The 16,250-nt window shown below is 46.5% G+C and overlaps 1 protein-coding gene across 1 annotated transcript in view; it reads left to right on the top strand.

Annotated features, from left to right (window-relative positions):
- Positions 1–7,160, top strand: part of SLC14A2 (solute carrier family 14 member 2) — a 50,608-nt gene extending 43,448 nt beyond the window's left edge. The window contains exons 17-19 of the mRNA XM_032768966.2: positions 3,590–3,724; positions 5,399–5,448; positions 6,870–7,160. Coding sequence (XP_032624857.2) covers positions 3,590–3,724; positions 5,399–5,448; positions 6,870–7,070 — 386 coding nt within the window. The 3' untranslated portion in view covers positions 7,071–7,160. The remainder of the gene's footprint in view (positions 1–3,589; positions 3,725–5,398; positions 5,449–6,869) is intronic.
- Positions 7,161–16,250: the final 9,090 nt, after the last annotated feature.

Below are 16,250 nucleotides of genomic sequence, written 5' to 3' on the forward strand. Positions count from 1 at the left end.
TCCTCCAAAGCAGTTGCAATCCCTGCCAGTTTGGTATCATCTGCAAACTTAATAAGCGTACTTTCTATGCCAATATCTAAGTCGTTGATGAAGATATTGAACAGAGCTGGTCCCAGAACAAATCCCTGTGGAACCCCACTTGTTATACCTTTCCAGCAGGATTGGGAACCATTAATAACAACTCTCTGAGTATGGTTATCCATACCCTCTATGTCCTTTCCAAATTCCACCCCACAGTGGGTCCTTCAATGCCACTGGCTGTGCATTCTGGTGTGCATTCTGTGTAATCCAATGTGAGTCTGAGACACACACACACACACCCTTATATGCCCTGATTTACATACGCACACCCAAGGTCATCAGCAGGGAGCACAACCTGGGGACCTACAGCACCACAGCAGAGACCTCTGTCACTTGAATTAAAGAAAGACCTCTGTTAGCGAGCAACAGTGATAGGGCTGTTATCCGATGAGGAGCAGTCACTGGGAGGGGGACTGAGTGTGCCTATGCTCACATGCACAAACACATTAGAGGGGTAGAGGATTCTGTGTGTCTGTAATAATCATCCCACCCACTAGAGGAGTGTGGGTGTGAGGGGGGTGGGTGTGTGCAATGCTAGCTGCTAGAGGGCTCTGTGTGCCTATATTGCCCAACCTTAGTGCTGACATCTTCACCTGAATCCCAGTACTGACACACCAGCCCTAACAATGACTCCCTCGCCCATCCCCCACTCTAACCCCGCCCTCTAGTGCTAGTTGCCGAACTAGGGTTGCCAGGCATCCAGTTTTCAACAGCACACCTGGTCGAAAAGGGATGCTCCCCGACCCAGTGAAAATGAACAAGTGAGGATGGAGGAGCGTGAGTGACAGAGGGAGCGGGAAAGAGAGAGAGAGCAGGGCAGGGTCTTGGAGAAGGAGCATGGCAAGGGTGTTTGGTCAGAAAGTTGGCAACCCTAGCCCAAACCCTGTTGCAGAACTCTGACCCCATTACTCCCATGCTGATGCCTGGACGTTAATGCTAGCCTTCTAACCCTAAGAGTGCCTCTCCATTGCAACTAGGGTGTGCATGGCAGCTTCAGTAGCCGTACTCACGCTGTTACACCTATTCAGCTATAAGGTTTCGACACAACAGTTATACTTTCATAATTCAGGACACACACGTTGAAAAACGTTCCCCTCTGATCTTCTGGCTGAGTTGACATCTCAGTCTTAATTGTGTGGCCATGGTACTGTCGGGAGTATTACCTGGCCTCTTGGGAGCTTGAGAAAAACTGCACCAGCTCAGTTCTTTCAAACACTTCAGAACTCTGCCAGCAAACGAAGTCTGGGGATCTCCACAGCTAGCAGCATTCCAGCCCTTGGGTCAATTGCAGACTGCTCCTCTTAGGGTATGTCCACATTGCGATTAAAAACAGCAGGCCCGTGTCAGCTGACTCGGGCTCTTGGGGCTTGGGCTAAGGGGCTGCTTAATTGCAATGTAGACGTTGGCTCAGGCTCTCAGATCCCATGAGTTTCCCTGCCCTGGTCTCTGCACAAGTGCAGCTAAGAGCCATGTTCCCTCCCCATTGCTTCTCTCCCTTTCTTTGTGCCAAAGCCAAATGCCGCAGTATAAAGCATGTGTGTCACATCAACACCAGTGACCATTAGTCTCATAAATGGTTAATTGAACCATCAAGAGATGCACACATCTGAACTGGGTAACTCTGTTATCTTCATGCTCCAACCCTTGTTTTTCCTTCCATCTCATCCTTATTGTTTGTTACCTCTTGGCATTGTGGCATGTCTAAAAGTCAGGCCCCAATGTTGCACACACTTATACCAGCATGGAAGCCCACTGACTACATGATCTGACTTAGGGCTTGGCTCACCCTTACCTTATAATTTGCATAGATGGTGACTCCAGTGCTTCCCAGGCCAGATATCTCCTTCTGCTCATGGCTTTTTACATTCACTTTTCCCTGGGGCAAATCACCGACCTGTTACTAGAGTTCCGTATAAAATATGTCTACACTACCTGGATTGGTGGGTAGTGATCAATCTATTGAAGATTGATTTTATCACGTTTAGTGTAGACATGATAAAATCGATCCCTGATCACTCTGCCTTCAACTCCAGAACTCCACCATGGCGAGAGGCGGAAGCGGAGTCAATGGGGGAGTGGCAGCAGTCAACTCACTGCTGTCCTCATGGCCAGGTAAATCGACCTAAGATACGCCAATTTCAGCTATGCTATTTGCGTAACTGAAGTTGCATATCTTAGGTCGACTCCCCCCACAGTGTAGACCTAGCCAAAGACAGGCATATATATAGGCATACATCGTAGATAGCTAATATAAAAAGTGCCATCTACCAGCATGGAAGATTAGGTAACATTACTCATCAGTTGGTAGGTTTGATAAAGCCGTTGTTGTTGCACACTATGAAAGGGTTCCCACATGCAAGAAGCATGGAGATGCTCAGGTCTTTGGTGCTCAGAAAACCTGTGATCAGCAGAAATGCTTCCTTGGAACAAAGGCAAAAATTACAAACATCAGCCGCAACTCTCCCTTTCCCCTACCCAATGGTAATAAATCAATTAACAGCTGGTTTTAAAAATTCTCCTACAGAGTTTGCAACCTATATATTGCAACATTCTATTCTATTGTATTCTGTATAGGTTCTTATATCACCCTCACTGCTGTAGTATCTACACATCTTCCAGTAGTGCAGTAAGTGATATGGCTAATATCTCGCATATGATTCAGCTCTCCCCGCCTACATCCCTCCTGGGGGGAGAATTGTGTGTGAAGTGCAGTTTGGTTTTGTAAATGTCCACACTGCTCTACACTGGTGTTAGAGAAGGCTGGTCAAAGAACTACACCTTTGGATTTTAAGCTGGTGATGTCAGAGATGGAATTCATATTTGTCCTTAGCTCCTATGCTCATATTTAACCTCTCTAACCAGTCAGTGACAGACTGGAAGGTGGCAATTTTGCAACCAAAAAACTTCAAAAACAGACTCCAAAGAGAGACTGCTGAACTCGAATTAATATGCAAATTAGATACAATTAACTCAAGCCTAAAAAGAGACTGGGAATGGTTGGGTCATTACACTAATTGAATTTATTTCCCTCTGCTAAGTTCTTCTCACACCTTCTATGAGTCATCTTAATTATCACTTCAAAAAAATTTTTTCTCCTGCTAATGATAGCTCATCTCAGTTGACTAGACTCTTCCTGTTGGTATGCATACTTCCACCTTTTCATGTTCTCTGTATGTATAAATATCTCCTGTCTGTGTGCTCCATTCTATGCATCTGAAGAAGTGAGCTGTAGCTCGCAAAAGCTCATGCTGAAATGAATTCGTTAGTCTCTAAGGTGCCACAAGTACTCCTGTTCTTTTTAAAGTGAAACTGATCATCAATCTATTTTAATTACCTATGCAATATGTAGTGCAAGGAGTAAACGTGCAGCAGAAAGAGTGGCCGGCCATTAGAAGTTTGAATGCTTTGAAAGTCAGCACTAGTAACAAAGAGAAAGAAACCAGTTCTGTTAATGAGTGATTTTTTTTTTAATGCAAGTTTCCCTTGATGTGTCTCCCTTCCTTTACAGGCTTGACTGCTGCAGCACCCTTTGCTGAGATCTACTCTGGCTTTTGGGGCTACAACAGCGTCCTCTCCTGCATTGCAATAGGAGGCATGTTCTACGCTCCTACATGGCAGACCCACTTGCTAGCAGTGGCCTGCGGTATGCCTGCTACCATCCTTCATTTTGAATGCACCTAGCGCTTGTGAAAGATGATAGATGTGTGACTAGGGTGACCAGATGTCCCAATTTTATAGAGACAGTCCCAATTTTGGGGTCTTTTTCTTATATAGGCTTCTATAACCCCCACCCCCACCCCATTTCCCAATTTTTTACATTTGCTGTCTGGTCGCCCTGTGTGTGACCCCAGAGAATGATTGATTAGGTAGGGTTAAAATATGCCATTTGGGCACCAACCCATGTTTTTCAGGGGGGAGGGAAGATCCACACCCTGAAAAGTCACCTCAGGGAGAGACCATGCTTCAGGGAAGTTCAATCTCATCCCAAGCTTCCCACTGCACAGGGTGCATGTGCACAGCAGCCTGTTCCCACAGCATGCCAGTCATGCTCCTTGGGCAGTGCTGGTCAGAAAATAGGGGGGGTTCCTCAGAAAATGTTGACTTTTCAGTGAAATATCAAAATATATTTTGGCCCAAAACTGAAATATTTTAATTAAAAATGGCACCACCATGCCCCATGGGAATTGCAGCTTAGTTGCCTCATGCTCTATAGGCCTGGACTACATGTCCCATGAGGCACCACTTTCTCCCATGTTGGTGAGGGGAAAAGGTGAATCATAGTGGTCATGACACTTCATGGAAGACATAGTCACTGCGAGAGGAGAATGGGAGCAAAAGGCACCCACACTATGGCTTCCATTAGGCACAGCAGCGCCATTCTGAATGAAAACATTTCCATTTTCAGTGAAAACTGTAAACTTTTCTGATTTTAGGCATTCCATTTTTCAACTAAGTGTCGAAATTTCCCATACAGAGCAGGTGCTCTTCACAAAAAAATCAATTGAGTCAAAACCCCAAATTTCTTTTGGAAAACACTTTCGACAGGAAATTTTCAATCAGCCTTATCTATACAAGGTGTAGAGAGAAGGGGCAGATCTATGGGCTTACCTCCTCATCCCCTTTGGGAGAAATTCATACACCGAGCAGTTTTAAACCAGTTTTTCATTCTGTAAGCTCCCTTTCATGCTCACATACAACATGACAGGATGCAAGGTAGGCACAGGAATGTGTCCTCCATCAGCGATGAATAGAAGTTACGGGCATGATACAGGAATCACTCTATGGCCTGTTATGTAGGAGGTCTGACTAGATGAACATAATGGTCCCTTCTGGCCTTAGGCTATGTCTACACTACAGCCTATGTTGGCAAACTTATGTCACTCAGGGGTGTGAATATTCAGCCCCCTGAGCCACATAAGTGACACCGACATAAGCACTCGTGTGCACAGCACTATATTGTCAGGAGAGTTTCTCCTGCTGATATAGCTTCTGCCACTTCCAGAGGTGGGTATTTTTAAGCAAATGGAGAGCTCTCTCCCGTCGGCATAGAGCGTCCTCACCGGATGTGCTGCAGCGGCGCCGCTGTATCGGTACAGCTGGGCTCCTGCAGCGTTGTACGTATAGACAAACCCCTTAAAATCTCTGAATACCAGACATTTGTGCCTGGCATTGATCCATAGAAAAAACAAGGATGTATGTCTGTGTATCTATAAGGAGGTGCAATCAGGGGATCTGGGATTGTGGTGTAATTTTTGCAGCTGTCTAATGCTGCGAGCAAACACATTTTAACCTGAAGTTTCCTTTGTCCTTTTCACAGCCTTCTTTTGTGCCTATCTGGGAGCAGCACTTGCTAATTTCCTCTCTGTGGTAGGTATTTTTTTAGTGTTATTTTCCAATTTTCAGTTCCCAGGACTGTTCTGAGGCTGCCAGCAAGTATGAGATATGGACACTAGAGAGGCAAGGTGGGTGAAGCAATATCTTTTATTGGACCAATTTCTCTTGGTGAGAGACAAGCTTTTGAGCCACACAGAGCTCTTCTTCAGGTCTGGGAAAGGTACTCAGGTCAGGTCTACACTTAAACACTGCATCAGCACAGCTAGAACACTTTAATGAAGGCCCTCTAAGCCAAGCTTCTCCCACTGGCTTAGTTAATCCTCCTCCACGCAAGGTGGTAGCTATGTCAAGAGAACAGGGCCGGCTCCAGGCACGGCCGGCTCCAGGCACCAGCTCAGCAAGCAGGTGCTTGGGGCAGCCAAGGGGAAGGGGCAGCACATCGGGCTCTTCGGTGGCAATTCGGTGGCGGGTCCCTCAGTCCCTCTCAGAGGGAAGGACCTGCCGCTGAAGTGTCGCCAAAGAAGAAAGAGGCGTGGTGGAGCTGCCGCTGATCGCGATCACAGCTTTTTCTTTTTTCTTTTTTTTCCTCCACTTGGGGTGGCAAAATCCCTGGAGCCAGCCCTGCAAGAGAAGATATTCTCCTGCCAACATAGCACTGTCTACACTGGCACTTAGATTGGTATAACAGTGTCATTCAGGAACTTGGATTATTCAAACCCTGGAGCAACATAGGTATACCCAAGTAATTTTGTAGTGTAGACAGGACCGGCTCCAGGTTTTCTGCTACACTTCGGCAGCAGCTCAAAGAGGAAGAGAGATACTGAGGGACCCGCTGCCGAATTCCCACCGAAGACCCAGCTGTGCCACCCCAATAGCAGATGGAGTGCTGCCCCTTTGTAATGGCCACCACAAGCACCTGCTTCCTTAGCTGGTGCCTGGAGCCAGTCCTGAGTGAAGACCAGGGCTCAGAGTGTCACTGCCAAATACAAATTCAAATAGATAGCTTAGCATAAGTAGTTATCACATATTCTAAGGATCTAGTCAAGGTGAAGTGGCCTGTTAGCACTCCTGAAGTCATAGGACAAAATGGGAGTTAGTGACTTAGAGATTGTTGTAATAAGCCATAAATCCAGTTTCATACAACGTTGGAACAAGAGTCTATTAGGAGCTGGATGAGACAGCCAACTCATTTCACATTGGACACTGAGCAGCCATTTGGTCAACAGAATCCTAAGGCTCTGTAGCCCATCATATAGCCTGTATGCTACAGTCTGTGTGTGTGTGTGTGCGCGTGCACGCACACACATCTCCCTCCCTCCCTCCCTACCTATTTAAAAACAGGCTTGTTTTGAAGCTCCATGGTTCTTTGCTTTGCATCTATCTAATGTTGAAGAATTAAGAAAATAGAATGGTCAAAATTGTGAATGCAATGATCAAGATCCTTTTTCTTTCAGTTTGGATTACCAGCCTGCACCTGGCCTTTCTGCTTCTCCACATTTCTCTTCCTGCTACTAACTACAGACAACTCAGCCATCTACAAGCTGCCACTCTGCAAAGTCACTTACCCAGAAGCCAACCGTGTCTATTACCTGGCAGTGGAAAGAAATAGGAAGGCAACAGTGATGACAAAACAGCAGTCTAACATGGCTTCCTAATGCAGTTTCATAGCTCTGCTCCCAATATATGAACTAAATCCTCCTTGGGACATTTCTAATCAAAACAATACTGCATTTTGTTCACTGAAGATGATGATTTTCTTTTGTGTATCATGAAATGGATGTACTGTAAGTTCTGAATTGAAATGGATTTCATTTTAGAATTAAGCTGTCTTGCTGTTCGCTGAGCCTTTACACACTCATTTCCTATAACACGGAGAGTGGTAAGAATGGCTGAGTTATTGGAATGCTGATTAACTGCTGACCCAGAACGTTCAGTCTGCATCATGCATGGAGATAGGTGATGCTGAATGGATCTGTACTAGGTTGAGATTAGCTTTTGTGGATGCAAGCATTTGAGCATAGAAATGGCTGAAATAGCCCAAAGATCCACTGGTCTCAGGGGATGATGTAAAGCTCTTGCCTTTCTGAGGTAGAGCAGTAAAATAGAAAATCTTCCCTAGAACCGAAAGGACAGGGGTGATGCTGTCTGATTGAATATGACCATTTGTATTATTGATATTGCCACTGTTATGCAGTTGCAGCAAATCTTGTACAAAGTATGTCATGTAAGGTGTCAATGGAAAAGTTATGATTTGCTAAGTATGAATATCCTGTTTATATGCATGTATCAGTGCCTTAACAAGGGCGAGGCACTTGCCTCAGGCACGCAAAGTGGAGAGGCGCAGCTCTACCGCGATCGGCGACGCTTCAGCGGTAGCTCTACCGCCGCCGCTTCTTCGGTGGCAATTCGGTGGCGGGTCCTTCTCTCCGAGAGGGACTCAGGGACCCACCGCCGAATTGCTGCCGAAGAATGAATGAAGCAGCGGTGGCAATTCAGAGGCAGGTCCTTCTCTCTGACAGGGACTCAGAGACTCTCCGCTGAATTGCCGCCAAAGAGCCTGGAGCCAGCCCTTGCCTCGGGTGCAAAAATTCCTTGTTACGGCTCTGGCGTGTATCATCTTTGTATTTGAAGTTGTGAACATTGGCTGTGTACTAGCATTATACGCATGGATTGTATTCCTGGGTAACACCCACCTGGTAAAATTTACATTAAGGCCAGACAGCTATGTATTGAGGGCGCATCGAGAACACTTAGCTCTCATAGTGGCCCATAGAAGAAACTCATTCTACCCAGATAGCTCTTCCTGTGGATACCTCAGACTCCAAGGGACCAATGGCCATCCCTTGTCAGTCATCAAGCCATGTAAGGAAATGTGATATGCTCATGTGACCTGGGACTCCATCTTGGGCCAGTAACTTTCCACAAACAAAGGCTGTGAGCTTTGTTTGAGACAGTAAATTTCCAGATACATGGCAAAAGATTTAAAAGACCCCTGAGATATCTCCATTTTGCCTCTTTTCCTGTCCTGATTCTATGGATGTACAACAAAAAGGAGCATTTTGAACTATGAACTGAGGACCTTCTTATCAGAGAGACTTTACAAGCCTGCTACAAACCTGATGTAACAACTTCGCAATCATTTTTATGTATGTGGTCTATTAACCATTACTAACTCTCTTCCTTTTTTATTAAACCTTTAGTTTTTAGCAGCAAAGAATCCTGTGGCACCTTATAGACTAACAGATGTTTTGGAGCATGAGCTTTCGTGGGTGAATACCCACTTCGTCATATACATGTAGTGGAAATTTCCAGGGGCAGGTATATAGATGCAAGCAAGCTAGAGATAACGAGGTTAGTTCAGTCAGGGAGGATGAGGGCCTTTTCTAGCAGTTGAGGTGTGAAAACCAAGGGAAGAGAAACTGGTTTTGTAGTTGGCAATGTGAATGGCTTGCCAACTACAAAACCAGTTTCTCCTCCCTTGGTTTTAACACCTCAACTGCTAGAACAGGGCCTCATCCTCCTTGACTGAACTAACCTCGTTATCTTTAGCTTGCTTGCATATATATACCTGCCCCTGGAAATTTCCACTACATGCATCTGATGAAGTGGGTATTCACCCACGAAAGCTCTATGCTCCAAAACGTCTGTTAGTCTATAAGGTGCCACAGGATTCTTTGTTGCTTTTACAGATCCAGACTAACACAGCTATCCCTCTGATACTTTAGTTTTTAGTTATAAAGGATTGGCAACAGCTTGATTATTGGGTAAGATCTGAGTTATATATTGACCTGGCTAAATGGCCGATTTCTTGGGATTAGAGTATAGGCACCGACTCTGTGGATGGTCCAGGGCTCAAGGAAAAAAAATAGTGGATGCTCAGTACCCACCAGCCATGGCTGCTCACTGGTGCCGCTGATCAGCTGTTTGGCAGCTGCACTCTGGGTAAGGCAGAGAGCAGTGGGTGGGGGGCAACAGGGGGAAGGGACAGAGTAGTGGTGGGATTCACAGTGGATGGAGCTTAAACACCCACTGGAAAAAATAAAAGTCAGCACCTATGGATTAGGACTATATATTTGATTAAATTTGTTTTTAGTTACCACTCATCATAGAGTCCAGTGTCTGGCTGGTGAGTCAAGAGCAGGAATATCTAAGGAGACTGCATTTTTGGCTTCTTGTTAACCAGTGTGGTGAGAGAGACGTTAACTTTTGTTACAGGTTTGGTATAATCTAATGCTAGAATAACCACCGGTTTGAGGTGAATCTGCCCTATTTCTCAGTGGTTTGTCCTGAATTTGGCATTCTCAGCTGTAATCCAGTGAGGCTCTGTGATGAGGGGCATTGAATTCGCAATTCAGAGTTACTTGAGTTGGTGTTTCTGGTTCGGTCCCATTCTTAATAAAAAAACCCAGCTCCACATAGTTCCTCTTTGTAGCCTAGTGGGCGATCTTACCTGTATTATATTCATTGCTTTGTTATTCTGCTTTATTATATTTAGTAGTAAAGCAAGGATCCTACAGGCTTTCATCTGTAAGATTTGGCTTTAGCGGATAGTGTGAGACTTGAGGTCTATAACCTTTAGAATAGATAAATTTAAGTAACTCCTGAGTTATAGGGAATGGAAAGAGGGGGAATTCTGTCCAGAATACCAACATCAGCCATACACAGAACATAGCTGACACCAGGATCTGGAAGGTTCCGGACAGAATGTCAGACTGCAAAGGGCCCATGTCCACTAATTGACATGTATGCTAATAGGGTAACATCGTACATATACTAACCTATAGAAAACTGACACCTTAAGGGGAGAAAATACAAATAAGGACTCTATTGAATATACATTGGACATGGTAACATCAGCATAACCTATTATAAAAAGTAACGTCCCAGGGGTAGCAAGGAGAGAGATGTAGACCTTGGGAGGGGCCAAAATAATGGCCACCGGGGAAGATGAGGACGGTGACGGTAATAAAAAAGATCTGGGTTAATATTCCAGGGTGTAAGTATGGCCATCCAAATGTACTTTCTGTATTCTCTCTGTCCACTTTGTTAAGTTTAAGTGTGTGTATAACTTTACTAAATTATTAATAAATCATATCTTTATAAAGAGTTCCTATAATGTAAGTATCAGAGGGGTAGCCGTGTCAGTCTGGATCTGTAAAAAGCAACAAAGAGTCCTGTGGCACCTTATATACTAACAAATGTATTGGAGCATAAACTTTCGTGGGTGAATACCCACTTCATCAGATGCATCATGCATCCGACAAAGTGGGTATTCACCCACGAAAGCTCATGCTCCAATACATTTGTTAGTCCATAAGGTGCCATAGGACTCTTTGTTGCTTTGTATAATGTAAGTGTTGCACCTGTGCACGTCGGGGTTCCAAAATTATATGGTAATTTTACAATAATCTAACTTGGCCTAATCTTGGGACAACATCCAGTTAATCCTCAAATTACAGCTGTATACATCCAACTTTGTATACACCCAATTATATACACCCAACTTTGGATCAGGCTACAGCTGGCACCCCAGATGGGACTTTTGGTGTTTCCACTCTGTGTTTGGGGATGTTTGAATCTGGTGTTTTTGTTCTGGCTCATCTAGAGCTTCGAGTGACTGGGATAATGGGCATCCTGAAGATTCTGACTAGAGCAAAGGAGAATGACATTAACAAACACTGGCTTCTGAGACTAGCATTCCTGAAATGAAGACATGCCTGATCTGAGGACCTAGTCGCATTGGTTGAGCTGGTCCTCAGTCACAGATAGCCAAAAAAGGAATGTGAAGAACAGGGGATTTTAAGGCATCTGAGGGAAAACAGCATTTTACCCAGGCCCCATGCATTCCAGCCACACGGCTTTTACCTCATGCAGTACAAGCTCGTGCACTAAGCTCCAGAGGTCCAAAGTTTGATCCTGCCCACCAACAACTGGGGTCTGTTGGTGTTATAAACACACACACAGCAGAAGAATACAATGAATACTGGAAAGGGAAATATTTATTTACAGAGGAATGGATGAAGAAAAACAGCAGGGGAAAGATGGGGTGGTTGGTAAAACAGGGTTACATTCAGCACAAGGTCTGAAAAGGCAGACACTGAGCAATGCATCTGCACTCAGAGTTCAGGAGTCCTCCATAAAGTCCCAGTCCAGTGGTGTGTCTTGGGTGCTTCTGGTCATCTTCAGCGCCAGGAATCGTTCCCCAACAAACCCCTCCTTTGCCCTCTTCTACTGTTCTCTGCAAAGCTACACATGACAACCTTCCCATTAGCTACAGCCTCCCTCTTTAATCCCAGTGCAAAGTCACAAGCCCCAGTACTCATGGCCCCATATAGCACTGGGCAGCTGTGATAGTGGGTCCAGCTCCGGTGTGTCATTCTTGAGTGATTCCTCCTTGGCACGATGCTCCTCCTGGCTCCAGGTGATCCTGTCGGCCACTATGTCCCTCCCAGGTAGGGTTACCACCTTTGAAATGCAAAAATACCCAGCACACCCGCCCTCCTCAAGGCAAGTCCGAGGCAACCCGAACTACAAGGCAACTCCTCAACCCCCATCTTCAACAGCCACTTAGAGTATCTAGAGAGATAGCACATGTAGATAAGATTGACCACATCAATGATAACTCACCGGGGTATGTTTTATCAGCACATTTTTCCATCTAGGCTTTGTAGTCTGGTTTTTTTAACCAGTTGTCACTGAATGGGCAGTTTCTGATGCAAGCTTTTTTTCCAAGGGTCTAGTAGGATCACTGGCACCATAGCACTGCTCTTCTATTATTTAATATGCCTTGCACATGTCCTCACACTCACACGACCGTCTCTCACCACACATGCAGTGCGCTTGCCTGTTGTTGGGCAGCCAGCTGCTGTATTTTCAACCGTTTTGATCTGGTTCTCACTTAAACTGTGGAAGTAGGAACTGCAGCATCTTTAGCTGGACACGGAAACTTTTAACATTAGCTATCTCAGTGTATTGTGATAATAACGCAAATCCTTACACCCATATTAAAAAAAAACTGCAGAGTAAATCATTTTCCTTGCAACTGCAAATCCAGAATAAAACCAGCTACACACACACTCTCTCTCTCTCTTTCTCTCTCTAAGAAGCAGCACTTCCTCCCCTCATGGTTTAAATGGGCCATGCTTGCTAAACCCCCAAAGGGTTACAGAAACAGTCATCCATAGGGAAATCCTGTCACCAATCCCGGAGCAGGTGTTCTCTGCTTGGCTTGGTGTCTTTAGAAGGTACAGAGAAAGCAGGACTGAGACCTAGATCCTCAAAGGGCTTTAGTCACCTATTTGAGGATTTAGGCCAATGTTTAAGTCTCTACCAAATTCACGGCTGTGAAATCTGGTCTCCGCTGTGAAATCTGGTCTTTTGTGTGTGTTTACCCAACATTATGCAGATTTCAAGCGGGAGACAAGTGTTTCTCCAACTGGAGGTCCAAAGTGTCACAGGAGGGTCACAAGGTTATTGTAGGGGTAGGAGGGTTGTGGGTATTAGCACTCTTACTTCTGCCTGCCTTCAGAGCTGGGCGACCGGTTCTGAAGGCAGCAGCTGTTGGCTGGGCGCTCAGTTTTGACGGCAGCATCCCACCAGCTGCAGAGTAGAAGCAATGGTGGCAATACTATATCATGACATCCTTACTTCTGCGCTGCTGCCTTCAGGGCTGGGCACCCAGAGAGCGGCAGCTGCTGAATGAGGGCCCAGCTATGCAGGCAGCAGCCCAGAAGTAAGGATGACACTCCCGTACCGTACTGTACCATACCAGGCCATCCTTATGTCTGTGCTGCTGCCTTTAGAGCTGGGCAGCCGGAGAGTGGCGGCTGCTGACTCAGGGCCCAGCTCTGCAGGCAGCAGCACAGAAATAAGGGTGACACTCCCGTACCGTACCATACCAGGCCATCCTTACTTTTGAGTTGTTGCTGGTGGTGGCGCTGCCTTCAGAGCTGGGCTCCCGACCAGCAGCTGCTGCTTTCCTTTTGCCCAACTCTGAAGGCTCTGCACCAGCAGCAGTGCAGAAGTAAAGGTGGCAGTATGGTGACCTTCCTCTAATAGCTTTGTGATTTCCCTCCCCCCAAAAAACCCTCTTTCGGGTCGGGACCCCCCCTCCATGGTTACACCACCATGAAATTTCAGATTTAAACTTCTGAAATAACAAAATTTACTATTTTAAACATTCTATTACCATGAAATTGACCAAAATGGATTGTGAATACCTATGTGATGAGGTCTTAGCCTAACCAAGGGGGCACATTGACTCAGACAAGACCAACCCCATGTAAATTGTCTTTGGAAAGTGTAAGGAGGACTCAGACCCCCATGTTTCTGCTACATCAGTCCCCCACCCTCCCATGAGCTGCTTGTCCTGCTGTCCCATCCCTTTGAGGAGTAAATTGCTCACAGCTGGGCCAACAAACAGCCATTCACACTCATTGGGCCCCTACATGACTTAGGTCTGGTCTACACTGCAGAGTGAGGGTGACGCAGCTGTGGAACTCTGGGGGTGGGCTTCAACCCCACCCCCATTTCAGCAGAAGGCTCAAACTGTAGGCTTGAGTCCCCACCCACCCCAGCTTCAGCTGCAGGGCTACTGGGGTGGCCTTAACCCCCTGCAACTCCCCTCCCGGCTCCAGCCTTGGGACTCTGGCTCTGGCAGCAGGGCTTCAGACGGTGCCATGGTCAAGAGGCAAGAAGCGGGGTGAGTCAGAAGCAACGGGAAGGTCCCTCAAAGTGGGGGGGCACTGGTACTTGACCTGTTCCGCCCCCCTGCATCACTGTTTCTACCTGAGGCCCTACCTCCCACACCACCCATTCTCCCAAGGCCCCACGCCCGCACTGCCACTTCCCCACAAGACTCCATGCCCACACTGCCTCTCCTCCGCAAGGCCTCACACCCACACTGCCACTTCCCCCAAGGCCCCACACCAGCACTGCCACTTCCCCACAAGGCTCCATGCCCGCACTGCCTCTCCCCCCTAAAGCCCCACGCCTGCACTGCCACTTCCCCCAAGGCCCACGCCCGCACTGCCTCTCCCCCCTAAAACCCCACGCCTGCACTGCCTTTTCCCCCAAGGCCCCACGCCTGCACTACCTCTCCCCCCCAAGACCCCAGCCCCCTACTCGTTCCTCTCTGCCCACCCCTGTCACTCACTCTTATGGCTGATAAAAAGTGATGGCACCACAGTCCCCTGCCCGCCCCTGTTCTGGTGAGCCTGTGCTGCGAGGCCATGGAAGGGAGCTCAGGACAATGGTGGGGAACAGCAGGGCCCAGGATAGTGATGGAGGGGCTGGTGGGAGGCAGGAGAGGGCTAGGGGGATCTGTTGGGGGAAGCAGGGGCCAGGGGCACCAACATATAACTGTAACGTATTGTTGTTATTGAGTCTGTAAAAAAAACAACCTACATAAACACTGGCAGATTAGCCACTGGGCTAACAGGACCCATGCCCAGTGGCCCAAGCCAATTGGGCTGCCACTGGAAAAATGGTCATGCCCATGTCCTGACCATCCAGTGCTCCTGCTGGGGAGTGGGAGAAGCCTCCATGCCGCAACCCTGCTTCTGACCTTATTTCCCGGCAGGAGCTCTGGGGGATGGAGTAGAGACCACAGCTTGAAGGGATGGGAGCGGGGGGCCTCCACTTCCTCTGGTCCAGGGCCCCAAAAACCTCTAATCTGCCTCTGTACCTAAATAAAGTACGAGTTGGCCATGTCTGTGTGCATTTTTGTTTTGTTTTGTTTGTCCTAAAGTTAAATTAAGTATTTTAGAAAAAGTTGTCAGAGCGGCCACCAGCAAGAGTTGGTGGCCATACTCTGAGGCCACCAAAAATTTTGTTCTGTGACCTCCTGGTCTCAACAAATCCAAGACTGCCAGTCTCCTTTTGTAAACCTCCAGTGAAGGAGCATCCACAGCCTCCCAAGGCATCTGTTCCATTGTCCTACTGTTCTTACAGAGAGGAAGTGCTTCCTGTCATTTAGTCTAAATCTGCTATGCTGTAGTTTGAACCCATTGCCTCTTGTCCTGCCCTCTGTGGCAAAAGAGACCACCTTTTCTCCATGTTTATGGCAGCCTTTCAAGTATCTGAAGTCTGCTATGAGCCTGTTCCCCTTAATTGTCTCTTTTACAAACAAAATACACCAAGTTCCTTCAGCCAAGATGTTATTTCAAACTCACTTCCACCACTCCCATGAGACACCTCACTTGGGATGATAAAAAGCAGGCTGATAATTGTTCACACAGCCCCTGTAAGAAGTTAGAGCAATTCAGTAGGGCCTGTGCCAAGGAATATGTATGCACGGGAATTGTGGCTATGCCAAGAATGACATACCAGCATTTACACATCCACGCACCAAAGGATTTCACAATGGCTCATGTTGTTATTTTTGGAATATGCCACCAGAGAGAGCCAAAACATCAGAGAATAACAAGACTACCTTAAGGTTGGTATTATTTTTAACTACACTAGAGCCTCCGGAATGGAGGGTATTGGTAACTCTGAAATGTCCCTAACTCTGAACAAAACATTATGTTGGTTCTTTCAAAGGTTGCAACTGAACGTTGACTTAGTACTGTTTTGACTCTTTGCTATGCAGAAGTATGGTGACCAGAAAGCAAGTGTGAAAAATCAGGCCAGGAGGTGGGGGGGTAACAGGAGCCTATATCAGAAAAAGACTCCAAAATCGAGACTGTCCCTATAAAATCGTGACATCTGATCACCCCATGCAGAAGAACAAAGCTGCTTTTAACCATCTTTATTCAAATAAAACAAGCACAGAAACAGTTTCCTTACCTTGGCAAATCTTTTATTTAAACTGTCCCTTACATTTAACACACTAC

This window comes from Chelonoidis abingdonii, chromosome 6 (genome assembly GCF_003597395.2).
Source record: "Chelonoidis abingdonii isolate Lonesome George chromosome 6, CheloAbing_2.0, whole genome shotgun sequence".
Taxonomy (NCBI): domain Eukaryota; kingdom Metazoa; phylum Chordata; order Testudines; family Testudinidae; genus Chelonoidis; species Chelonoidis abingdonii.